Source organism: Pristiophorus japonicus, chromosome 14 (genome assembly GCF_044704955.1).
Source record: "Pristiophorus japonicus isolate sPriJap1 chromosome 14, sPriJap1.hap1, whole genome shotgun sequence".
In the NCBI taxonomy this organism is placed as follows: Eukaryota; Metazoa; Chordata; class Chondrichthyes; family Pristiophoridae; genus Pristiophorus; species Pristiophorus japonicus.
In genome coordinates, this window is record NC_091990.1 from 186259232 (window position 1) to 186286446 (window position 27215).

The 27215-nt window shown below is 43.3% G+C and overlaps 1 protein-coding gene across 1 annotated transcript in view; it reads right to left on the reverse strand.

Moving 5' to 3' along the window:
- The window catches only part of trim66 (tripartite motif containing 66), a 338218-nt gene that overhangs the window by 86791 nt on the left and 224212 nt on the right, over positions 1 to 27215 (reverse strand). Inside the window, exon 2 of the mRNA XM_070898689.1 lies at positions 10602 to 10705. Within this exon, the coding sequence (XP_070754790.1) occupies positions 10602 to 10705 (104 nt within the window). The remainder of the gene's footprint in view (positions 1 to 10601; positions 10706 to 27215) is intronic.

Sequence of the window (27215 nt, forward strand, 5' to 3'; positions counted from 1 at the left end):
CTCGGATGGTGGGGCCCTGGGTGTGCCTCTCTTTACCCCACCACTGGGACCTGCAACCTCGGAAGGTGGAGCCCTGGGTGTGCCTCGCTGCACCCCGTTACTGGGACCTGCAACTTCGGGAGGTATGAAACCATGGAATGTCCCACCAACACTCAAACCACTAGTCACGGAAGGGGCTGTCACCTCCATGAGCGGCACCTCCTCCAAAGTCAGTACAACAATGGGAGCTTCATCCAGCTCCATCCCCTCCCCTCACTCCCATGTTCTTGGTCTGGAAGGTTGGATTGGAAGATGTTCTCCTCTTCAGTCTCAACCGCATCTGAATCTTCTTCTGCATCGTCAGGGTTGGTATCAAGTTCTGCAAAATATAACCGAACATTCAAATGGTTTACAGCAGAGGAGGGGGCAGGGTGGGTGGCATGAGTAGGCTCACACAGTGCAGGCTGAATTGGAGGACCACGATGAATTTGCAGGACTTACTCTCTCCCTCGAGTGCGAGCCCAGCTTGTGCAGTACTGATTACTATCTTCCAGGCAGGACCCATGAAAGCAGCGACCCTCTCTTCCAAGGGTGTCAGTGAGTGTAGATTTGCCGGGCCTCCTCCTGTTCGAGTTCTTTCCCTTTTATTATGTGCCACCTTCCTCTGCAAAGATATGACAATCTAACTTTTTAAAGAAGGTGTCTTTCTGCTAGGTGGAACATACAGATGGTCACATTTACAATTGCATTGAATAAATGAAAATATTACTTACACTAACTACTTGACCAAGGTCCTGCCATTTCTTTTTACACTGACCTCCAGAGCTCGGGGTGGTCACCATTGTACAATAATCTTCTGCAACTTGGTTCCAGCGTTTCTTCATTTCTTTGGGTGGAACTTTTATGTGACCTCTGCTGGTGCCCAGCTCCTACCATCTGGTCTCAATCACTGTAACTAGTGCCTCCACTTCTTCCTGTAAGAAATTCTTGGTCCTTGCACCACGTTGTATCTTGTATTGCTGCAGCTGCGATTTTTCCAATGCTCTCACACAGCACCCAACATTCTCACACACACAACTGGCTCTTTAAAAATGGCCAGTTGCCAAATCGGAGCTGTAGTGAGCATGAGCGTTCATTGCAACGATGTCAAAAAAGTAACTTATTTTCCTGCGCATGCGCAGAAGGTGCGGCTTTGTTTTTCGGTGCAGACAGCAGGCTCCACTCCCCGAGACACTGGGACACGCTGCGCGGCACCAACTTCAAATTATATATTGGGGAAACTTCGGCAAATTATTTGGCCTAGAAAAACAGGCGTAATGCTTGCAATATACCAGAAAACGGGCTTGGGGAAAATTGAGTTCAGTATGTAGAGGAATCAACTGGGGAGCAGGCTATTTTAGATTGAGTATTGTGCAATGAGAAATGGTTCAATAATAACCTCGCAGTAAAGGGGCCCTGAGGGAAGAGTGACAATAATATGATAGAATTTTATATTAAGTTTGAAAATGATTTAGTTAAATCCGAAACTAATGTCTTAAATCTAAACAAAGCAAACTACGTAGGTATGAGGGGCGAGTTGGCTAAGGTAGATTGGGAAACTACATTAAAAGGTATGACAGTAGATGAGCAATGGCTAGCATTTAAAGAATACATAACTTACAACAAATATACATTCCTTTAAGGCACAAAAACCCCACAGGAAAAGTGGTCCAACCGTGACTAACAAGAGAAGTTAAAGGTAGTATTAGATCAAAGCAAGAGACTTAGAATGTTGCCAAAAAGAGCAGTAAGCCTGAGGATTGGGAGGATTTTTAAATTCACCAAAGGAGGACCAAGAAATTGATAAAGGGAAAATAGAATAAGAGAGTAAACTAGCGAGACATAAAAACAGACTGTAAAAGCTTCGATATGTATGTAAAAAGGAAATGTGGGTTCCTTACAGGCTGAGACAGGAGCAATTATATTGGAGAAAAAGGAAATGGCAGATAAATTAAACAAATACTGTGTGCCTGACTTCACAGAAGAAGATGCAAAAAACGTCCCGGAAATAGTGGAGAACCAAGGGTCTCGTGAGAATGAGGAACTGAATAAAATTAGTATTAGTAAAAAAAAAAGTACTGGTGAAATTAATTGGACTGAAAACCGATAAGTCCCCTGGACCCAATGGCCTACATCCTAGAGTTTCGAAAGAGGTATCTATAGATGTAGTGGATGCATTAGTTGTCATCTTCCAAAATTCCATAGATTATAGAATGGTTCCCGCGGATTAGAAGGTAGCAAATGTAACCCCGCTATTTATGAAAGGAGGGAGAGAAAAAATGGGCATCTACAGACCAGTTAGCCTGACAAGATTACAAAGGACATCAAGCGGCCGACTCTTATGGGCAAAGATTGTATTTAGATTTCCAAAAGGCATTCGATAAGGTGCCACACAAAAGGTTACTGCAGAAGATAAAGGTACGCGGAGTCAGAGGAAATGTATTAGCATGGATATAGAATTGGCTGGCGAACAGAAAGCAGAGAGTCGGGATAAATGGGTCCTTTTCGGGTTGGAAATCGGTGGTTCGTGGTGTGCCACAGGGATCGGTGCTGGGACCACAACTGTTTACAATATACATAGATGACCTGGAAGAGGGGACAGAGTGTAGTGTAACAAAAATTTGCAGATGACACTAAGATTAGTGGGAAAGCGGATTGTGTAGAGGACACAGAGAGGCTGCAAAGAGATTTGGATAGGTTAAGCGAATGGGCAAAGGTTTGGCAGATGGAATATAATGTCGGAAAGTGTGATGTCATCCACCTTGGGGAAAAAAAAACAGTAAAAGGGAATATTATGTGAATGGGGAGAAATTACAACATGCTGCAGTGCAGAGGGACCTGGGGGTCCTTGTGCATGAATCCCAAACAGTTAGTTTGCAGGTGAAGCAGGTAATCAAGAAGGCGAATGGAATGTTGGCCTTCATTGCAAGAGGGATGGAGTACAAAAGCAGGGAGGTCCTGCTGCAACTGTATAGGGTATTGGTAAGGCCGCACCTGGAGTACTGCGTGCAGTTTTAGTCACCTTACTTAAGGAAGGATATATTGGCTTTGGAGGGGGTACAGAGACGATTCACTAGGCTGATTCCGGAGATGAGGGGGTTACCTTATGATGATAGATTGAGCAGACTGGGTCTTTACTCGTTGGAGTTCAGAAGGATGAGGGGTGAGCTTATAGAAACATTTAAAATCATGAAAGGGATAGACAAGATCGAGGCAGAGAGGTTGTTTCCACTGGTCAGGGAGGCTAGAACTAGGGGGCACAGCCTCAAAATACGGGGGAGACAATTTAAACCCGAGTTGAGAAGGAATTTCTTCTCCCAGAGGGTTGTGAATCTGTGGAATTCTCTGCCCAAGGAATCAGTTGAGGCTTGCTCATTGAATGTATTCAAATCACAGATAGATAGATTTTTAACCAATAAGGGAATTAAGGGTTATGGGGAGCGGGCGGGTAAGTGGAGCTGAGTCCACGGCCAGATCAGCCATGATCTTGTTGAATGGCGGAGCAGGCTCGAGGGACTAGATGGCCTACTCCTGTTCCTAATTCTTATGTTCTTATGTTCTTATGACTAAGAGTGTTTTGTTTGGATTGGTACAGCATCTGTAATACAGAAATGGTTAAGTCTCGGCTAGGTGCGCTGTTGGAGAAATATGCCAACATGTTTGTGGATTCATAAGAGGGCATCCAGGGAATGCACATATTCGGATTAGGTCGGATGTCAAACCTTTTTTTTGTAGACCAAGGCCGGTATCATATGCATTAAAAACACAGGTTGAGCAAGAGCTTGCTAAATTGGAGAAAAACGGAGTTTTAGAGAAAACTGATAGGAGTGACTGGTTGTAGTTCCGAAGGCAGACAAAACAGTATGGCTCTGTGGGGATTATAAAATTATCCTGAATTGAGCAGTTGATGATGAACAGTACCCTTTACCGACATCACAGGACCTGTATGCAGAACTGGGTGGAGCCAAAGTCTTCACAAAACTTGATCTCTCCCACGCCTATGCTCAACTCCACATTGACAAGGATAGTCAGCAGTATCTGACATTCAACACACATAAAGGTTTATGTTCATACACTAAGTTGCCCTCTGGTATGAAGTCCTCACCAAAGATATTTCAGGCTAGCATGGATCAGATCTTACTGGGAATAAATCACTGTTTGTGTAATCAAGATGATGTGTTGATAGCCACTGGCAGAGAGAAGGAAAATCTGGAAATCTTAGCAGAAGTATTCAGACGGTTCAATGACCATAATCTGAAGCTGAAGAGGAGTAAATGTACATTGATACAATGCGAGGTGGTTTATCTAGGATTGCGGGCAGATCAACCAGTTACGAGGAAAGTGCAAGCTATCATGATGGCGCTGGAGCCGAAAAACATTATTCAATTACGATCCTTTTTAGGCATGGTCCAATATCATGCTTGTTTCCTTCCTGTACTAGCAACGGTGCTCGCACCACTCCATTATTTATTAAAGAAAGGTGCAAGTTGGATATGGGACAAAGAGTACCAGAATGCATATGACACATGCAAGTTACGCTTGAGCAGTAGTGCTTTTCTCGTCCATTATAATCTGACTTGTGAACTAAGACTACCATGTGATGCCGCTGTGTATGGTGTAGGAACAGTGATCAGCCATGTTATGCATGATGGGCAGAAAAAAACAGTTGTCTTTGCATCGCGTATGCTTAACAAGAGCGAACAAAATTAGGCCCAAATTGAGAGAGACTTTGGCAATTATATTTGGTGTCACCAGTTTCTTTTGGGACACCAATTCATGCTAATAACCGATCACAAACTGTTACTAGCTACCGTAGGCCCAATTGCGGCAATTCTATCTATGGTGGCTTCCAAGATGCAAAGATAGGCTATTTTATTGTCTCAGTTCGATTACAAAATCGAGTATCGTACGTCGAAGCAGAATGCAGTGATAGATTCCCTTTCAAGGTTGCCTCATGAAGATTCTGAAATTGACCATGAACAGTCAATCTTTATTCTAGATGCCGTTGATGGGTACTTTCCAGTCACCGCCTCGGTTATTGCAGAGCTCACACAGAAAGATGACACGTTATGAGCACACCCTGCAAGGGTGGTCTGAAGATCAGAGGCATTTAAATGAGGGGGTAAAGCCCTTTTATCATCATCGGCACAAATTATCATGTGAGCTGGGATGTCTAAAATGGGGCCTCATTCCTAGTGCACTATGGGTCAAAGTATTGACGGAACTTCACGGTGAGCATACTGAAATCGTAGGCATGAAAGTGGTGGTCCGAAGTTTTGTTTATTGGCCTAGGTTGGATAAAGGCTTAGAAGTATTAGTAAGTACGATATCCGTCAAGACTGCAGAGTCATGCCAACTAAAATGTAAACTAAAGGGAGTGGTCACATTTATGAAGTTACGATGACCTGTAACCTGATTTCCTGTTTTTGTGACGATTGCGAGTTGTGTGCAATCTGCCCACATAAAAAGGAATTATCACAAACAGACTTTTGAGTATTGGGAGGCCTGAGTCAGCAAGAATTTTGAGGTGGAGGAACTTTACAGTACTAAGAATATGTCTTACCTTTTTGCTATTCTTGCTGTTAAATGGATTATGTATCCTACAAGTTCTGGCTGCAGTGAGCTCAACTGGCAAAGCTACATAATCGGGGTCCCGTTGCATCTATTGTTTGGAGGAGGAGCCAATGTGGAAGATGAGCTCCTGAGAAACCACGGGATAGTTGGGCTTCTATTGGCCAGAGAAATCTCATTTTAAAACTTTCTTTTAAACAGGTCATCTAGTATAATCCCTAAATTCACCCCTTCTTCTTGACTTTTCTCTGCAATAAAAACATATCTGAAAAGCCGACAGAGAATTCAGCCATAGTCCCTGTCACCAACACTTCACAATGACAGAAACTTCAATTCCTAGGAACTTCAAAAAGATTTTGCATATGGCATAATCAAATTTATTGCAGCCATGCATTTATTGCACAGTAACCTAAAATTCTGCTGTCAGTGAATTATTTCCATCAGTGCCTGCCTTTTGTGGAGTTAGCTAGTCTGGTGCTTTGTCTAAGTTGTTTCCCTGGTACAAGACCAGGGCAGGGGAATGCAAGCTTCTTCTTTCATATGGCAGTAGTAAAGCAAATCAAAAGTCAATATCCAAGTCGGATATCCAGGCCAAAGCTTCCAGTGTAACAGCGTGGATATCTTGTAGGCTGCCTGTGAATTCCCTCTGAGGGCAGTGCTCGATGACATGCTCCAGGGTCTGAGTAGGAGCTCCACGGTCACATGATGGGGAGGAATAAATCTTCCACCTATTGAGAAGGTGGCAGCATCGACCGTGACCAGTTCGGAGGCGGTTGATGGCTGTTCACTGTTTGAGAGAAAGGTTTGATCCTTCAGGTTGTACTGTGAGGTCCTCTATAAGGAATCCATTCCATAGGTTGCAGTTCTTCCAAGCATTTTGCCAGCGGTCATCAAGACTGTGGGGAGATCACTGAAGGACGTCGGCGACGGTCCAAAATGGCCTTCTAGATTTGAGGCGGGTTGGTGGTAGGTTGTTCAAGTCGGCCTGGATCAGCAAGTCTTTGCTGCTGCAGTGGTTGTAGTATTCTCTGGAGACTGCATATTCGCGGCGTCAGTGTGGTGGTGTAATTTTTGCAAGCACGGGGAGCTAAGGTGTTGGTGTCGATAAGAGTACCAGTGATAATTCTCATAGAATTCATCTGGACATCAACAGATTTGACATGCAGATTGTGTTGGTATCAGTCCGAGCACCTGAGGGGACACTCTGTTTGTTGATTTGAGGGTTGGCAGACCCAATGGATGGAGTGATAGAGCAGTGTGGCCACGATTTTCCTCCTGGTTTGAGAAATTTCATCTATAAATCTGTCCACTAAGAAGGCCACAATGCAGCCAAAGGCCTATATTGCAGAAGTCTGAGCACTTGAGAGAGTACCTAAAATTGGCAGTGAAGCCTTAGCTGAACAGCAGATGGCTCTAGAGCAGTGACTCACTCCAAGGATATCGACATGTTTTCTATTCCATGCATCAGGACTCCACACATATGGGATGTCTATGCCTCTATTTATAAACCCAAATAATCCATATGCTTTTTTTAACCGCCTTAGCAACTTGCCCTGCCATTTTTTAAGGGTTTGCATATATGGATATCAAGGTCTCTCTGCTCATCTACACTTTTCAAAATCGTGCCATTTATAGTATACTATCCTTCCATGTTAGTCCTCCCAAAGTGCATCACTTCACCGCATTAAACTCCATCCTCCATTTCACAATCCTGTCTATGTCACCCTGAAGTCTATAACTATCCTCATCACTATCTACTACATTGCCAAGTTTCATATCATCTGCAAACTTTATAATACTGCTCCCTACACCCAAGTCTAGGTCATTTATAAAAAGTGAAAATTATAACGGACCCAAAACTGACCCTTGAGGAACACCACTGCAAACCATCTCCCAGCCTGAAAAATATACATCCACCCCCACCCTCTGCTTCCTGTCGCTGAACCAATTCGATATCCATATCTCCACTTTCCCCTTAATTCCATGGGCTTCCATCTTCTTACCTGCCGTCATCACCCCACTCCTCAAAACCCAACTCTTGACCTCTCCGTCCTTGCAAACTACTGGCCAATTTCCCTTTCCTCTCAAGTCCTTGAATGTGTTGTCACCTTCCAAATCCATTCCCACCATTCCTCCAATCAGGTTTCCATCCCTGCCACATCAAAGTCACAAATTACATCTTTTTGGTCATCTGTCCTAATTTCTCCTTACGGGGCTTGGTGTCAAATGTTTTTGTCCTGTAATATTCCTGTGAAGCGCCTTGGGACATTTTACTATGCTAAAGGCACTATATAAATACAAGTTGTTGTTGTAACTCCTGTGTGGCACTTTGTCAAATGACGTCCTTTGTGACTGTAACAAAAGGTAAACTATTCCTCCTTGTCCTTCTTGACTTGTCTGAAGCCTTTAACACGCTGTCCAATGACTCTCCACCATTGTCCAGCTGGGTGGGACTGCACTCTCCTGGTTCCATTCTATCTATCTAATTGTAGCCAGAGAATCAATGGCTTCACTTCCTGCTCCCACATTATTGTGTATGCATCCTCCAAGGATCTAACCTTGGTCCCCTTGGATTTCTCATCTACATGCTGCCCCTTGACACCACATGGTTTGCAACCTTGGTGTCATATTTGACCCTGAAACGAGCTTTGTTAAAGGTGCTATATAAATACAAGTTGTTGTTGTTGTTGTAACAAGCCTCCTGTGTGGCACTGTGTCAAATTCCTTCTGAAAGTCCAGGTACACAACATCTACTGTACTATCTTGATCAACCTTCTCTGTTACCGCATCAAAGAATTCAATCAAGTTAGTCAGATATTATCTGCCTTTAACAAATCCATGCTGGCTCTCCTTGATTAAGCTTTCCAAATCAAAGTTTATTTTGTCCCTGATAATGGGTTCCAATAACTTCCCCACCACCGATGTTAGGCTTACTGGCATGCAGTGTCCTGGCTTTCCTTCTTCCCCTTTCTTGAATAGTGGTATAACATCAGCAACCCACCAGTCCTCCAGCACTACTCCTGTATTCAATGAGGATTGAAAGATTGTGACCAATGCCTCTGCTATTTCTACCTTTGCTTCTTTCAGTAACCTAGGATGCATTCCATCTGGACCAGGTAACTTACCAAATATCAGTAATGCTAATTTTCTTTAGTATGTTTTCTCAATCTATTACTATCCTGTCCATAACTTCCCCCTCCTCTTTTAATCTAACCTGCACATCATTCACTTCCTTAACTTCTATCTATATTCACACTCAAAAACAAAAACAGGAAAACTCCTGTTTTATATTTGCACTGATCGAGTGACCGAGAACTTTCACTATCCTTTAAGAAATGTTATTTTTGCACATTTCCCCTGTATATAGCAACACTCACCAACCCTATGGCATGCAAACATTTCAACTTTAAAAAAAATTGTCCCAGGTGAACCACACACCATCAGGTTTACAAAGAACATTGAGCATCTTAACCTCAAACTATGATCAAGCATCATTCTCTCGAGTACAACTGCTAACTTTGTTACTGCTTTGGCTCGCTACCATCAAATCTATTTGATGCAATCGCTTAGGTGCAAGGTTCTAGATGAAGCTGTAAGATTAGAGGAAATATGTTGCACATTAATTTGCAACTTTCCTTTTTCAAGGAAAAGAAGCCCGGGAATAAAGTGAACCGTAGTGTATGAAAGCCACAGCTAATTTTGCTTAGTCTGCAGTACTAAGACCATTTCACAAATTGTAGTAGAAAGAAGACAGTAATTCAGTATAATTAGAAAGTAAGAGGTGAGGTTCTGCAGACTATCAGTAAAGTAATTCAAGATGTCGTTCACCTCATTATCTATAGAAGATGAATACAAAATGCAGTTACAGAAACAAAACATATTACCAGTCCTACCTAGATATGGGTCAAAGATCAATAGAATTTCCTTGACTTTTGCAAATAATGTGATCCCACAGCATCATTCGCCAACAAGAGAGAGTCTAACCACCTCCCCTTGACATGCAATAGCATTACCATCATCGAATCCTACATCCTGGGAGGGTCACCATTGACCAGAAACTTAACTGGACTAGCCATATAAATACTGTGGCTACTAGAACAGGTCAGAAGCTCGGTATTCTGCAGTGAGTGACTTACCTCCCGACTCCTCGAAGTCTTTCCACCATCTACAAGGCACAAGATAGGAGTGTGATGGAATACTCACCACTTGCCTGGATGAGTGCAGCTCCAACAACACTCAAGAAGCTTGAAAGCATCTAGGACAAAGAAGCCTGCTTGATTGGTACCCCATCCACCACCTTAAACATTCACTCCCTCCACCACCGAGCACCGTGGTTGCAGTGTGTACCATCTACAAGGTGCCCTGCAACAACTCGCCATGGCTTCTTCAACAGCATCTTCCAAACCCGTGATCTCTACCACCTAGAAGGACAAGGACAGCAGGCGCATGGGAGCACCAATACTTCCAAGTTCCCTTTCAAGTCACACTCCATCCTGTCCCTTTATCGTTGCTCGGTCAAAATCCTTGAACTCCCTCCCTAACAGCACTGTGGGAGTACCTTCACCATACGGACTGCAGTGGTTCAAGAAGGCATTTATTGCCCATCCCTAATCACCACCACCACGAGGGCAATTAGGGATGGGCAATAAATGCCGCCTTGCCAGCAACGTCCACATCTCATGAATACTTTTTTAAAAATCTGCCCCAAAATGCAGCCCTGCATTCATTGGTTATAATTTTGCAAGACAAGATATTAGAATTGTCAGATGATGGAAGACTATTTTTTGAGGTTGGCTGCAACGTAGGGAAACCCTGCACCATCACTGATATACTTGTGGGCAACATGACCCACAAGTGCAGGAATGCCACCAGATGAAATAGAAAATACATTTTCATCACTGCCACAGAAGTTGCCACTCTACAGAAATTCAAAAATATTTACTTCATTCAAAAATCAGTAACTTGGATACAGATTATTCAAAATGTAATTTGAAGATTTGCACTGTGCCTACCTTTTCCATCTTTTGGGTTACTTGGGGATAGTCTCTGATGAAGACGTTCTCCACTACATCGTCTGTGAAACACGTCTGCCTGCAAGCAGGGCAACAGATAATGCCTGAGGTAGCCAGAGCAGCAAAAAACATCAAATCAACAGCAGGAAATGAGATTAACCACACATACAGCAGCAACAAATTCAGTTTGATCTCTTAATGAAAAAAATGTCTACTTCCAGAATAGAAGTTAGTTTGTATTGCAGTGCCAAAAATTTATATCTAGGACAATAACTTGATGTGATATTCGTTTTGACTGAACAAGTTACACTTAAAATTTATCAAAACAAAATCTTAATGATGACCTCACTACCCATTTTCTTAATCTTCTAATGCAGCTTGTTACAGAAGCATTTATTTAAAGGAAAATCTATTGATGGTAAACAATCTTTACTGTCCTCAACAGACAGAGAGTACAAAAGATAATGGGTGAACATTTTCATCTCATTTTAATCTCAGTAAGTAATTATGACATTAGAGATTAAAAACAAAAAAGAAAACAATCATTTAGCATTTCAGAATTGTATTGAAGGAAAGGCTTTTCGGAACCAATTATGATTACTTTAAAAAGTTTTTGTTATAATCAACTCTTGTGTTGATGCAAAGGGGTTTTGGGTATGCATCACGTCAAAGTGTCAGTATAACTCTGGTCACAGATCTCTGTTGGCAGAGGGTGGAGAGAATTAATCTGACCATTTGTGTGGCAATACTCTCCACTTGCAGCTCCAACAATACTCAAGAAGCTTGACACCATCCAGGACAAAGCAGTCCACTTGATCAGTATCCCATCTACTGGTTTAAGCATCCATTCCCTCCACCATTGGCACACTGTGGCTGCAGTTTGTGCTATCTACAAGATGCACTGCAACAACTCGCCAAGACTTCTTCAGCACACGTCCCAAACCCTCGACTTCCAGTATCTAGAAGAACAGGAGCAGCAGATGCATGGGAACACCATCACCTCTAAGTTCCTCTCCAAGTCACATACCAACCTGACTTCGACCTGCATCACTGTTACTTCATTGTCGCTCGGCCAAACCCTGGAACTCCCTATCTAACGCAACGTGGGAGTATCTTTACCACATAGACTGCAGTGGTTCAAGAAGTAGGCTTCTCAAGGGCTACTAGGGATAGGCAATAAATGCCAGACTAGCCAAAGATGCCACAGCCCAAGAATGAATTTTTAAAAATGCATTTATGAAGATTTCTTCCAGTCGGTATTTTTAATGAATCTAAACATTGTTCAAAAAGAGCAAATTTAGCATTTTGCAAGAAACAGTAACCAGAGAAAGATTTTAGGAATGTATTTACAATGTCACTATACACACCTACCAGAACAAATCTTCTTTTACTCTCTGCCCCATCAGCCCCCTTACAACCCCGCCTTCCCCCCCCCCCCCCACACACACACACACACACACACACACACACACACACAATGTAACCAAACTAAGCCAAGAGATGTGAGACTTCCTTGCCCATCCCCAAGAGGTAATCATAATTTTTAATGCATGTAATATAACTAGTTTAACTCCACCCAGGCACAAAAATCACATTATAACAGTACCTCAGCCATGCTAAGGACAACCTAGAAATATTTAAAACTTCATATTTTGGGAGAGTCAGTCAGGAGTTTGTACTTTGCCCTAACATTAGAAATTAGCACTAGAAAGAGTGTCACTTTAAGTCACTGCATCTCTGCACCAATCTGTCGTAGATCAGTGTACAATAGTTCAAGGGTCTGCTGAGCACTTCAGCCAGCAGATAACACTTTTAAACCGCATTATAACTGCAGCCTATGATTGGCTTGTGTAGTTAGTGATGACTTCTCATTATTTTAACGAGGAAGACAATCGATCCAGAGAGTGCCTCAAATAGGGGGAACTGTCAATTAAAATATTATTTCCTGAAGACCTTGGGTCATATCAACCTAAATTAGAAATGCATAAAAGGCATTTAATCTCTGATTAGATTGGTATGTCAAGGCTTTCAGTGGTGAGTACATCAGATACCAAACAGCTTAGTGGCTTTAACTGGTGCAATTGGCACCAAACAGGTTTGACGTAGTTATATTTTAAGACATTTCATTTCACCTACCTTTAAAAACATCAGGAGTTGAACTCGTTAAATTATTTTACATTAAAAGTCTCTCTGATTCAATTCGTCATAAAAGTAACCTCTTTTGCTGAAAACGCTGAATACATTAGTTAATTTTTTTGTTTGTAAAAGCCTTCATTTGAAGATTTGTGGCTGGAATCATCCTCTGTGTGGGTGCGAAGGTCAGTAGCAGAACACTAACTTCATATATTTGCAATTGAATTGTAAGAATTTTCCACATTCTTGCATGTTCATTTATTGTCAACAGTGACTTAAACCAGCTGATGGAAAGTACAAAGGAATTATGCAAATTAAACAACTGGATCCATTGTTAATTGTGGCTTTGTTTATGTTGCTAGTAAATGTACAAAAATAGCACATCAAACTAACATGCAAGCCACATTTCAGAGACCAGCAACATCACATTTTCGAAAGAGGACCCAGGTTTGCAATTAACAAGCCTCAATAAGGAGTAAAATAGAAGAATTTTCCTTCTTCCATTGAACAGTAAAAGTGCAGAATCAAAAACAGTTGATGAAGGCCCATCAACCCAAATGATCTCATTATCCAAAGAACCAACCTTCCCATTCCAGCATTCAGTGAGTTCAGTGAAAAAAAAAGAAAAACACAAAAAAAAACAAAAAAAAAGGAAAAAAAGGGCCTTGTAAATGTCTGGTGTGTCATCCAGGTCGGGGGGCACGGATTAATGTTTATGTTTTTCAGGTAAACTCCAAAAGAGTTTCAGTGAGTTCAGTGATCTGGCCTCACTCATCCTGGCAATCCATTCCAGCTGTTATCACCCTCCAGTTAAAGACATACTTTAATGTCTGTCCTAAATTTCCCTGTGACACCTCTTGTCTTGCTGCCTGAACATATCATAAAATATTGTTACTTTTCTATCCCATTATGTATCTCCTATAACTCTACAGGTTTGCTTAGAGACTTCTCTTTTTAAGGCTGAAGTCTTATCTCATTGAGCCATTCCTTATTGCTTTGCTGTGACAGCAGGGTTCAGCCTTGCTGCACTCTTCTGCACAGCCTTTAGGATCTGAGTCGGCTCATTAAGTCATAGATACTGTAACTCTATGTAATACGTCAGGTGTGGCCTAGCCAGGGCTTCAGCATGACCTCTGTGAAATTAACCACACTTGATTTGGCAACAAAAACAAGCATTCTACTTAAACAAAACTTCTGGTGAAAAGTCACTGACTTGAAATGTTAACTCGATTTCTCGCTCCACAGATGCTGCCTGACCTGCTGAGTATTTCCAGCAGTTTTTGTTTATATTCCAGCATTCTACTTGCTTTATTTATTGCAAACTCATAGTTTAGACATAATAAATAACAGGTTAAGAAACACTCCACGATCTCTTGCACTTCTTCCCTGACCAAGCTCTATCCCATCCATGAAGTATGCATGCCTTCTGTTTTTACTTCCAAGATATGAAAATAGCCACACTCTTTAACCCAAAAGAAAGGAATAGACTATGTCTATCAGATTCCAGCAAGTAATAGTATAATATTCAAATGAATAAAAATATTAACCACCTGATATAGGCTAGAAAATATAGATACCAAATACGATAGACGACACATATTTAATGTTCATTATCCACTTTGATCTTAATTTAATAAAGTTTGGAAAGGAATAATGGTTATTGACTCTAGCTGAATAAAGTCAAAAGACATGTTTGTAACAGAGAATTTACTCTGAAATTCTCATATTTTTTAAAGATTGCAACAACGCAGTTTAAAATGACATCAACCAATGCTGTTTTTAGGCTACAGGTATCAGCATGGATAGCGAATCAGCATGGTTACTTGCAAATAGTTTTCAACTGACTGATGATTAAGAACACAGTGCAAAATATTCATCGGAGTTGTCATTTGATTAATTTTATCAAACTTCAATTTCATCAACCTATTCAATGTGGGTGTCTGGGGTACTACTGACCTGCCAAACTCAGGTTTTAGACTGCCAAGAGTGCCATAGAGGGAGGACTTGGTTCAAATGAGGCAAGTCATTGTGGAAACACTTCGCCCTCAAAAGAGAACATGCTTACTACTTCTCTTTACCTCCTTCCCTTGGAGGTTAGTCCTTAATTGGTCATTAAAGAACTGACAAGCACAGGTTTAAGCCTTCTCTGAGCAGACAGCTGGTACGAACAGCATACTGAGCAGCACAACTCACTATGAAATGTGGAAGTGCGTTACCACTATCTTCCTGACCATAGCATAAACACACATCAATGAATGGTGGTTCCACCAGTTGGAGGTGCAAAGTTTCAGCAACAGTTACTTACCTCCCTGCATTTCAACATTTTGTCCAAAGAGCTGGGAGAACATTAGGATAAGATATATTATAGGTGCACCTAATATAAATTACCACTTGTGCTTTATAGTATCTGCCTAGAGTTCCGAGGGGTGTTTTAAAAATTTCTTCCAAAGTTTTCCTAGGTGACTTCAACGCCAGGGTCAGGAAAGACACAGCCCTCTGGGGAGGCGAAATTGGCAGAGAGGGGTAGGGAAAGCCAACTCCAGCGGTACCCTACTCCTGACAAAATGTCTAGAACATGAACTCCTCATCACCAACACCCTGTTCTGCCAGAGGGACAATACAAGGCATCGTAGCAACACACTCGCTCCAAACACTGGCACCTGCTCGACTATGTCATCATCCGAGCCAGGGATCGCAAGGATGTGCGCATCACCCGCGCCATGACAGGAGCTGACGACTGCTGGATGGACCATCGTCGAATCCGATCCATCATCAACATTAACATTGCCCCAAAGTGGAGGGGACAGCAGAAGCAGTTCCGCAAAAAAGTCAATGCCGGGGCACTCAAAGACCCAGCTAAGAGAGCCCTATACAGTCAGCGCCTCACAGCTAACCTGGCGTGCCTTGATGACCCTGAGATGCTAAATGCCCACAGCGCTTGGTCTGCCCTCCAGGCCTCTATAACCAGTGCCTGTGAAGAGACACTTGGTCATTCAACCAGAAAACACCAGGACTGGTTTGATAAAAACGATCAGGAGATCCAAGAACTAATAGATTGTAAGCGCAGAGCATTTCTGAGCCTCAAGCAACAACCCAACTCGGGAGCTACAAAGCAGCATTACAGACGGCTCAAGGCTGAGGTCCAACAAAAAGCCCGGGACCTAAAGAACAGGTGGTGGATGGAGAAGCACAGGAGATACAACAACTGGTCGACAGCCATGATGTGCGAGGATTCTTCATCGCAGTCAAGGCCACCTACAGTCCAAACTCCCAAGGCCCCACCCCACTCCTGGCCAAGAACGGGGAAACACTCATCAAGGACATCGAGGCTGGTAAGGTCCGCTGGAAGGAGCACTTTGAAGATCTCCTCAATCGAGACTTTGCCTTTGACCCGAGAGTTCTCGAATCCATCCTGCAGCATGTGACCCGCCATCACCTCAGTGAAACCCCAACATTGCACGAGGTTGGCAAAGCCATAAAACAGCTCAAGAACAACAAGGCTACGCAAGTGGATGGAATCCCTGCTGAGGCATTAAAGTATGGCAGAGAGGCGCAGTTGGTGCGGATACATGACCTCACTCTCTCATCTGGAGGGAGGAGAGCATGCTGGGAGATCTCAGAGATGTAGTGATCGTGACCATCTTTAAAAAAGGGGACAAGTCCGACTGTGGCAACTACAGGGGAATCTCCCTGTTATCAGCCACTGGGAAAGTTGTCGCTAAAGTTCTCCTCAACCGTCTTCTCCCTGCGGCCGAGGAGCTCCTCCCGGAATCACAGTGCGGATTTCATCCCCTACGGGGCACAACGGACATGATCTTTGCAGCGCGACAGCTGCAGGAAAAATGCAGGGAGCAGCGCCAGCCCTTATACATGGCCTTCTTCAACCTTACAAAGGCCTTTGACACTGTCAATCGTGACGGTCTATGGAGCGTCCTCCTCCGTTTCAGATGCCTCCAAAAGTTTGTCACCATCCTTCGCCTGCTCCATGACGACATGCAGGCCGTGATCCTTACCAGCTGATCCATTACAGACCCAATCCACGTCCGGACCGGGGTCAAACAGGACTGCGTCATCACTCCAACCTTCTTTTCAATCTTCCTCACTGCCATGCTCCACCTCACAGTCAACAAGCTCCCCGCTGGAGTGGAACTAAACTACAGAATCAGTGGGAAGCTGTTTAACCTACGCTGTCTCCAGGCCAGGTCAAAGATCACCCCAACCTCTGCCGTTGAGCTACAGTACACGGACGACGCCTGCATCTATGCACATTCTGAGGCTGAACTCCAGGACATAGTCGATGTATTTACTGAGGCAAATGAAAGCATGGGCCTTATGCTAAACATCCGTAAGACAAAGGTCCTCCACCAGCCTGTCCTCACCACACAGCACTGCCCCCCAGTTATCAAGATCCATGACGCGGCCCTCGACAACGTGGACCATTTCCCATAACTCGGGAGCCTCTTACCAGCAGACATTGATGCGAAGATTAAACACCGCTTGCAGTGCGCCAGTGCAGCCTTCGGCCACCTGAGGAAAAGAGTGTTCGAAGACCAGGCCCTCAAGCCTACCACCAAGCTCATGGTCTACAGGGCTGTAGTAATACTCGCCCTCCTGTATGGCTCAGAGGCATGGACGATGTACAGAAGACACCTCAAGGCACTGGAGATATATCACCAACAATGTCTCCGCAAGATCTTACAAATCCCCTGGGAGGACAGGTGCACCAACATCAGTGTCCTCGTCCAGGCTAACATCCCCAGCATTGAAGCGCTGACCACACTCGATCAGCTTTGCTGGGCAGGCCACATAGTTCGCATGCCAGACACGAGACTCCCAAAGCAAGTACTCTATGTGGAGCTCCTTCACGGCAAACGAACCAAAGGTGGGCAGTGGAAACATTGTAAGGACACCCTCAAAGCCTCCCTGATAAAATGCAACATCACCATTGACACCTGGGAGTCCCTGGCTAAAAACTGTCCTAAGTAGAGAAAGTGCATCCGGGAGGGCATTGAGCTCTTCAAGTCTCAATGCCGAGAGCATGCAGAGGTCAAGCGCAGGCAGCGGAAGGAGCGTGTGGCAAACCAGTCCCACCCACCCCTTCCCTCAACAACTGTCTGTCCCACCTGTGACAGAATCTATGGCTCTCGTATTGGACTGTTCAGCCACCAAAGGACTCACTTCAGGATTGGAAGCAAGTCTTCCTCGATTCCAAGGGACTGCCTATGATGATGGATCTGCCTAGAATCTCATTACTGTGAATTTCAATGAGACTTGTTTTTAATACCTAATTATGTTTCTAGACTGCCGTCACTGAGATGAATTCAAATAAAGGAGCTCGAGAGAAAACCACACAGAAACAAATAATTGGCTATGATTTAAGCTGCCAGACAGGAATATGAAACAACAAAAATACAATTGAATAAGTTAACAAAGGTTATGTTGCAGCCAGCCATTTGTATTGGTCAACCACAAACAAACTCTGCCACAACCATTTTAATACGGAGTCTATTTGCAGTCATGTAAAACTAAAAGAAAACATTCCTATTTTGTCATGTTTGGTTTGAATCCAACCAGACTGATGGAATCAAAATCCTTCTGTGCCAGCTGTAATTATCCTATGTGAAATGAGTTTGGGCAACCTCAACCAGTCTTAGTGGGTCCAAGTTCATAGCATCAAACAGTTTATAAATTAGCAATCTCAGCATTAGCTATCTCAGTCAGACATGACAAACAAATGGTGAGTGTGGAAATTGTAAATTTAAAGTTGAATGATGGTAGATTATTGTAGAAGGGTAGACTGAGCTTTTTACTGAAAGTAATCTGTTCCTCACCTAACATGGGAGGAAGTAATTTTGATGTTGGATGCAATAATCAGTACAAAAAACTGCCTCAAAAGTGATTATACAGCCTAATCTCCAGTAAATTTATCAGATCAAATACTCAAATTTCTAATCTTTTAAAAGATTACATTTTTCCTTTAGACATGGGAATGGGGTGAGAGGAGTAATTTTAGACCCACAATTGTGGAAATTCCAAAAGAAGCAAGTCAGCTCCTTTCAACCCCACCATTACTTTACATCATATGAGATAATTAAAGCACTCTCTATTGTAGCAATCCCAACAATGGTGCCCCAATGAAGATTTTAAATCTCAGGTATAAAGCAACATTTTAAACTAGGAGGATTGTCAAGTTAAAATTATTCCAGGTCAACAAGCAATGTGGTTTCCAAATGTAAGGGAAGCCATGCAATAAGGGCTTAAGTTGGTTTAACACAAAGTACCTTTAGTGACCAATAATACTCAGGCTATCGTACATAGTCTCTAAATACGCAATTTTGGTCTGCCTCCTCTTCTGCCAGGAAAGACTACATCAGGGAATTGAGAGTTAATACTACAAAATATAACAGGAAGCACTAAAGGCAAGATCAGTGAAAAAGCATAATTTATTCAGGGGTAACAGAGAGCTAAAGGATGTTGATTATCCTACAATGATAGTATAACCATCATTTCAAGTCCATTCCCTCTGAGGGTTCAATGGGAATGGACTTGACATGATGGTTATACTACAATTTAAAGATCACATGGATGAATTTAAAAATTGTACATCCCTGCCTGGTGTAAAAATAAAACGGGGAAGGTGACTCAACCGTGGCTAACAAGGGAAATTAGGAATAGTGTTAAATCCAAGGAAGAGGCATATAAATTGGCCAGAAAAAACAGCAAACCTGAGGACTGGGAGGAATTTAGAATTCAGCAGAGGAGGACAACAAGTTTAATGAGGAGGGGGAAAATAGAGTACGAGAGTAAGCTTGCAGGGAACATAAAAACTGACTGCAAAAGCTTCTATAGATATGTGAAGAAAAAAAGATTAGTGAAGACAAATGTAGGTCCCTTGCAGTCAGAATCAGGTGAATTTATAATGAGGAACAAAGAAATGGCAATTGAACAAATATTTTGGTTCTGTCTTGACTAAGGAAGACACAAATAACCTTCTGGAAATACTAGAGGATCGAGGATCTAGTGAGGAGAAAGAACTGAAGGAAATCCTTATTAGTCAGGAAATTGTGTTAGGGAAATTGATGGGATTGAAGGCTGATAAATCCCCAGGGCCTGATAGACTGCATTCCAGAGTACTTAAGGAAGTGTCCCCAGAAATAGTGGATGCATTGGTGGTCATTTTCCAACATTCTATAGACTCTGGATCAGTTCCTATGGAGTGGAGGGAAGCTAATGTAACCCCACTTTTTAAAAAAGGAGGGAGAGAGAAAACAGGGAATTTGAGACCGGTTAGCCTGACATCGGTAGTGGGGAAAATGTTGGAATCAATTATTAAAGATGTAATAGCAGCCTATTTGGAAAGCAGTAACAGGATAGGTCTAAGTCAGCATGGATTTATGAAAGGGAAATCATGCTTGACAAATCTTCTAGAATTTTTTTGAGGATGTAACTAGTAGAGTGGACAAGGGAGAACCAGTGGATGTGGTGTATTTGGACTTTCAAAAGGCTTTTGACAAGGTCCCACACAAGAAATTAAAGCACATAGTATTGGGGGTAATGTATTGACGTGGATAGAGAACTGGTTGGCAGACAGGAAGCAAAGAGTAGGAATAAACGGGTCCTTTTCAGAATGGCAGGCAGTGACTAGTGGGGTACCGCAAGGTTCAGTGCTGGGAGCCCAGCTATTTACAATATACATTAATGATTTAGACAAAGGAATTGAATGTAATATCTCCAATTTTGCAGATGACACTAAGCTGGGTGGCAGTGTGAGCTGTGAGGGGAACGCTAAGAGGCTGCAGGGTGACTTGGACAGGTTAGGTGAGTGGGCAAATGCATGGCAGATGCAGTATAATGTGGATAAATGTGAGGTTATCCACTTTGGGGGCAAAAACAGGAAGGCAGAATATTATCTGAATGGTGACAGATTAGGAAAAAGGGAGGTGCAATGAGACCTGGGTGTCATGGTACATCAGTCATTGAAAGTTGACATGTAGGTACAGCAGGTGGTGAAGAAGGCAAATGGTATGTTTACCTTCATAGCGAGAGGATTTGAGTATAGGAGCAGGGAGGTGCAGTTGTACATGGCCTTGGTGAGGCCACACCTTGAATATTGTGTACAGTTTTGGTCTCCTAATCTGAGGAAGGACATTCTTGCTATTGAGGGAGTGCAGCGAAGGATCACCAGACTGATTCCAGGGATGGCAGGACTAACATATGAAGAAAGACTGGATCGACTAGGCTTATATTCACTGGAATTTAAAAGAATGAGAGAGGATCTCATCGAAACATATAAAATTCTGATGGGATTGGACAGGTTAGGTGCAGGAAGAATGTTCCCGATGTTGAGGAAGTCCAGAACCAGGGGTCACAGTCTAAGGATAAGCGGTAAGCCATTTAGGACCGAGATGAGGAGAAACTTCTTCACTCAGAGAATTGTGAACCTATGGAATTCTCTACCACAGAAAGCTGTTGAGGCCAATTCACTAAATATATTCAAAAGGGAGTTAGATGTGCCCCTTACCATGTGGGAACCCAGTGTCCCTGACGATTATGTGTGCGGGAAGTGTATCCTCCTGCAGCTCCTGACGGACTGCGTTGCGGAGTTGGAGCTGAGGGTGGATTCACTCTGGAGCATCCACGATGCTGAGAATGACGTGAGTATCATGTGTAGCGAGTTGGTCGTACCGCAGGGAAAGGGTCCACAGCCAGATAGGGAATGGAAGACCAACAGGAAGAGCAGTGCAAGGAAGGTAGTGCAGGGGTCCCCTGTGGTCATCCTCCTGCAAAACAGATACACTGCTTTGGGTACTGTTGAGGGGGATGACTCATCAGGGGAGAGCAGCAGCAGCCAAGTTCATGGCACCGTGGCTGGCTCTGTTGCACAGGAGGGCAGGAAAAAGAGTGGGAGAGCGATAGTGACAGGGGATTCAATTGTAAGGGGAATAGATAGGCATTTCTGCAGCCGCAACCGAGACTCCAGGATGGTACGTTACCTCCCTGGTGCAAGGGTCAAGGATGTCTCGCAGCGGGTGCAGGACATTCGAAAAAGGGAGGGAGATCAGCCAGTTGTCGTGGTGCACATTGGTACCAACGACATAGGTAAAAAAAGGGATGAGGTCCTACGAAACGAATTTAAGGAGCTAGGAGCTAAATTAAAAAGTAGGATCTCAAAAGTAGTAATCTCGGGATTGCTACCAGTGCCACGTGATAGTCAGAGTAGGAATCGCAGGATAGCGCAGATGAATACGTGGCTTGAGCAGTGGTGCAGCAGGGAGGGATTCAAATTCCTGGGGCATTGGAACCGGTTCTGGGGGAGGTGGGACCAGTACAATCCGGACGGTCTGCACCTGGGCAGGACCGGAACCAATGTCCGAGGGGGAGTCTTTGTTAGTGCTGTTGGGGAGGAGTTAAACTAATTTGGCAGGGGGATGGGAACCAATGCAGGGAGACAGATGGAAACAAAAAGGAGGCAAAAGCAAAAGACAGAAAGGAGATGAGGAAAAGTGGAGGGCAGAGAAACCCAAGGCAAAGAACAAAAAGGGCCACTGTACAGCAAAATTCTAAAAGGACAAAGGGTGTTAAAAAAACAAGCCTGAAGGCTTTGTGTCTTAATGCAAGGAGTATCCGCAATAAAGTGGATGAATTAACTGTGCAAATAGATGTTAACAAATATGATGTGATTGGGATTACGGAGACGTGGCTCCAGGATGATCAGGGCTGGGCAGGCAGTGACTAGTGGGGTACCGCAAGGTTCTGTGCTGGGGCCCCAGCTGTTTACACTGTACATTAATGATTTAGATGAGGGGATTAAATGTAGTATCTCCAAATTTGCGGATGACACTAAGTTGGGTGGCAGTGTGAGCTGCGAGGAGGATGCTGTGAGGCTGCAGAGCGACTTGGGTAGGTTAGGTGAGTGGGCAAATGCATGGCAGATGAAGTATAATGTGGATAAATGTGAGGTTATCCACTTTGGTGGTAAAAACAGAGAGACAGACTATTATCTGAATGGTGACAGATTAGGAAAAGGGGAGGTGCAAAGAGACCTGGGTGTCATGGTACATCAGTCATTGAAGGTTGGCATGCAGGTGCAGCAGGCGGTTAAGAAAGCAAATGGCATGTTGGCCTTCATAGCAAGGGGATTTGAGTACAGGGGCAGGGAGGTGTTGTTACAGTTGTACAGGGCATTGGTGAGGCCACACCTGGAGTATTGTGTACAGTTTTGGTCTCCTAACCTGAGGAAGGACATTCTTGCTATTGAGCGAAGGTTCACCAGACTGATTCCCGGGATGGCGGGACTGACCTATCAAGAAAGACTGGATCAACTGGGCTTGTATTCACTGGAGTTCAGAAGAATGAGAGGGGACCTCATAGAAACATTTAAAATTCTGACGGGGTTAGACAGGTTAGATGCAGGAAGAATGTTCCCAATGTTGGGGAAGTCCAGAACCAGAGGTCACAGTCTAAGGATAAGGGGTAAGCCATTTAGGACCGAGATGCGGAGGAACTTCTTCACCCAGAGAGTGGTGAACCTGTGGAATTCTCTACCACAGAAAGTTGTTGAGGCCAATTCACTAAATATATTCAAAAAGGAGTTAGATGAGGTCCTTACTACTAGGGGGATCAAGGGTTATGGCGAGAAAGCAGGAATGGGGTACTGAAGTTGAATGTTCAGCCATGAACTCATTGAATGGCGGTGCAGGCTAGAAGGGCCGAATGGCCTACTCCTGCACCTATTTTCTATGTTTCTATGTTTCAACATCCAGGGGTATTCAACATTCAGGAAAGATAGAATAAAAGGAAAAGGAGGTGGGGTAGCATTGCTGGTTAAGGAGAAGATTAAGGCAATAGTTAGGAAGAACATTAGCTTGGATGATGTGGAATCTATATGGGTAGAGCTGCAGAATACCAAAGGGCAAAAAACGTTAGTGGGAGTTGTGTACAGACCTCCAAACAGTAGTAGTGATGTTGGGGAGGGCATCAAACAGGAAATTAGGGGTGCATGCAATAAAGGTGCAGCAATTATAATGGGTGACTTTAATATGCACATAGATTGGGTTAACCAAACTGGAAGCAATACGGTGGAGGAGGATTTCCTGGAGTGCATAAGGGATGGTTTTTTAGACCAATATGTCGAGGAACCAACTAGCGGGGAGGCCATCTTAGACTGGGTGTTGTGTAATGAGAGAGGATTCATTAGCAATCTCGTTGTGCGAGGCCCCTTGGGGAAGAGTGACCATAATATGGTGGAATTCTACATTAGGATGGAGAATGAAACAGTTAATTCAGAGACCATGGTCCAGAACTTAAAGAAGGCTAACTTTGAAGGTATGAGGCTTGAATTGGCTAGGATAGATTGGCGAATGATACTTAAGGGGTTGACTGTGGATGGGCAATGGCAGACATTTAGAGACCGCATGGATGAACTACAACAATTGTACATTCCTGTCTGTCGTAAAAATAAAAAAGGGAAGGTGGCTCAACCGTGGCTATCAAGGGAAATCAGGGATAGTATTAAAGGAAGTGGCATACAAATTGGCCAGAAATAGCAGCGAACCCGGGGACTGGGAGAAATTTAGAACTCAGCAGAGGAGGGCAAAGAGTTTGATTAGGGCAGGGAAAATGGAGTACGAGAAGAAGCTTGCAGGGAACATTAAGACGGATTGCAAAAGTTTCTATAGATATGTAAAGAGAAAAAGGTTAGTAAAGACAAACATAGGTCCCCTGCAGTCAGAATCAGGGGAAGTCATAATGGGGAACAAAGAAATGGCGGACCAATTGAACAAGTACTTTGGTTCGGTATTCACTAATGAGGACACAAACAACCTTCTGGATATAAAAGGGGTCGGAGGGTCTAGTAAGGAGGAGGAACTGAGGGAAATCCTTATTCGTCGGGAAATTGTGTTGGGGAAATTGATGGGATTGAAGGCCGATAAATCCCCAGGGCCTGATGGACTGCATCCCAGAGTACTTAAGGAGGTGGCCTTGGAAATACTGGATGCATTGACGTCATTTTCCAACATTCCATTGACTCTGGATCAGTTCCTATGGAGTGGAGAGTAGCCACTGTAACCCCACTTTTTAAAAAAGGAGGGAGAGAGATAACAGGGAATTATAGACCGGTCAGTCTGACCTCAGTAGTGGGTAAAATGATGGAATCAATTATTAAGGATGTCATAGCAATGCATTTGGAAAGAGGTGACATGATAGGTCCAAGTCAGCATGGATTTGTGAAAGGGAAATCATGCTTGACAAATCTTGTGGAATTTTTTGAGGATGTTTCCAGTAGAGTGGACAAGGGAGAACCAGTTGATGTGGTGTATTTGGACTTTCAGAAGGCTTTCGACAAGGTCCCACACAAGAGATTAATGTGCAAAGTTAAAGCACATGGGATTGGGGATAGTGTGCTGACATGGATTGAGAACTGGTTGTCAGACAGGAAGCAAAGAGTAGGAGTAAATGGGTACTTTTCAGAATGGCAGGCAGTGACTAGTGGGGTACCGCAAGGTTCTGTGCTGGGGCCCCAGCTGTTTACACTGTACATTAATGATTTAGATGAGGGGATTAAATGTAGTATCTCCAAATTTGCGGATGACACTAAGTTGGGTGGCAGTGTGAGCTGCGAGGAGGATGCTGTGAGGCTGCAGAGCGACTTGGGTAGGTTAGGTGAGTGGGCAAATGCATGGCAGATGAAGTATAATGTGGATAAATATGAGGTTATCCACTTTGGTGGTAAAAACAGAGAGACAGACTATTATCTGAATGGTGACAGATTAGGAAAAGGGGAGGTGCAAAGAGACCTGGGTGTCATGGTACATCAGTCATTGAAGGTTGGCATGCAGGTACAGCAGGCGGTTAAGAAAGCAAATGGCATGTTGGCCTTCATAGCGAAGGGATTTGAGTACAGGGGCAGGGAGGTGTTGCTACAGTTGTACAGGGCCTTGGTGAGGCCACACCTGGAGTATTGTGTACAGTTTTGGTCTCCTAACCTGAGGAAGGACATTCTTGCTATTTAGGGAGTGCAGTGAAGGTTCACCAGACTGATTCCCGGGATGGCGGGACTGACCTATCAAGAAAGACTGGATCAACTGGGCTTGTATTCACTGGAGTTCAGAAGAATGAGAGGGGACCTCATAGAAACGTTTAAAATTCTGACGGGGTTAGACAGGTTAGATGCAGGAAGAATGTTCCCAATGTTGGGGAAGTCCAGAAGCAGGGGACACAGTCTAAGGATAAGGGGTAAGCCATTTAGGACCGAGATGAGGAGGAACTTCTTCACCCAGAGAGTGGTGAACCTGTGGAATTCTCTACCGCAGAAAGTTGTTGAGGCCAATTCACTAACTATATTCAAAAAGGAGTTAGATGAAGTCCTTACTACTCGGGGGATCAAGGGGTATGGTGAGAAAGCAGGAATGGGGTACTGAAGTTGCATGTTCAGCCATGAACTCATTGAATGGCGGTGCAGGCTAGAATGGCCGAATGGCCTACTCCTGCACCTATTTTCTATGTTTCTATGTTTCTTACAGCTAAAGGGATCAAGGAGTATGGAGAGAAAGCCGTAATGGAATACTGAAGTTGCATGATCAGCCGTGATCATATTGAATGGCCTACTCCTGCACCTATTTTCTATGTTTCTATGATTATCCAGGTATCCAATATCTTTCTTTGGGCCACTGAAAAAACTTTGGTATATGACTGTGGAAAACAAATATATCAGCACTCTGTGCCAATTAAATGCTATACAGTTAATTAACCAGATCAAGCAGATAAATCATTTTTAATTCCTGGATCCTCCACAAGAGGATATATTTATGGAGGGAAACCTGGGCATCAAATTTCTGCTCAATTGTGTTGTTTTTTTACACGCAATTCCACCGATATCAGCAAAAGATCATGGAATTTTAAGCGCAAATTGCGTTCAGCACAATTCAAGTTTCCGCGACCTTTTGCGGTAGTTTAAAAACCATCACACTGCCCTAAAAACTAGCCACATCCGAGGGTGAATTAATCACCATTGAGAGAATCTGCTAATTGTGCTTGTTTGCAGGCTTTCAAGAAGGCTCTAAAAATTAAGATGGAACTTTTGGGCGCTTGGAAACTAATAGGCATGTTTTGAAAGGTATTTTGAAAAATTTACTAAGAAACTCAAGGTACCCAATCTAAATGAAAATAGTTTTGTATATTTTTTTAAGTCATTTTCATTACTTTTAAATTGGGTTACTCACAGGGGTGCATTGAAACTGCGATTTAAAATGTTTATTTTTTGTGATAAACTCATTTTCAGCTGTATTAATCAAACTTTACCAACTCTTAAAAATATCACTAATATTTGTGAAAACAATATTTTTTTAAAGTTACGTATTAAATTGCTGCCTAATTGTGCTAGTTGATGGTAAAATTTGTATTGGGCGATATGCAAATGAGCATGAGCAGAAACTCGGTGGAAAAAAGCGGACTTTTCAAAACTGGTGCAAATTTGCACAC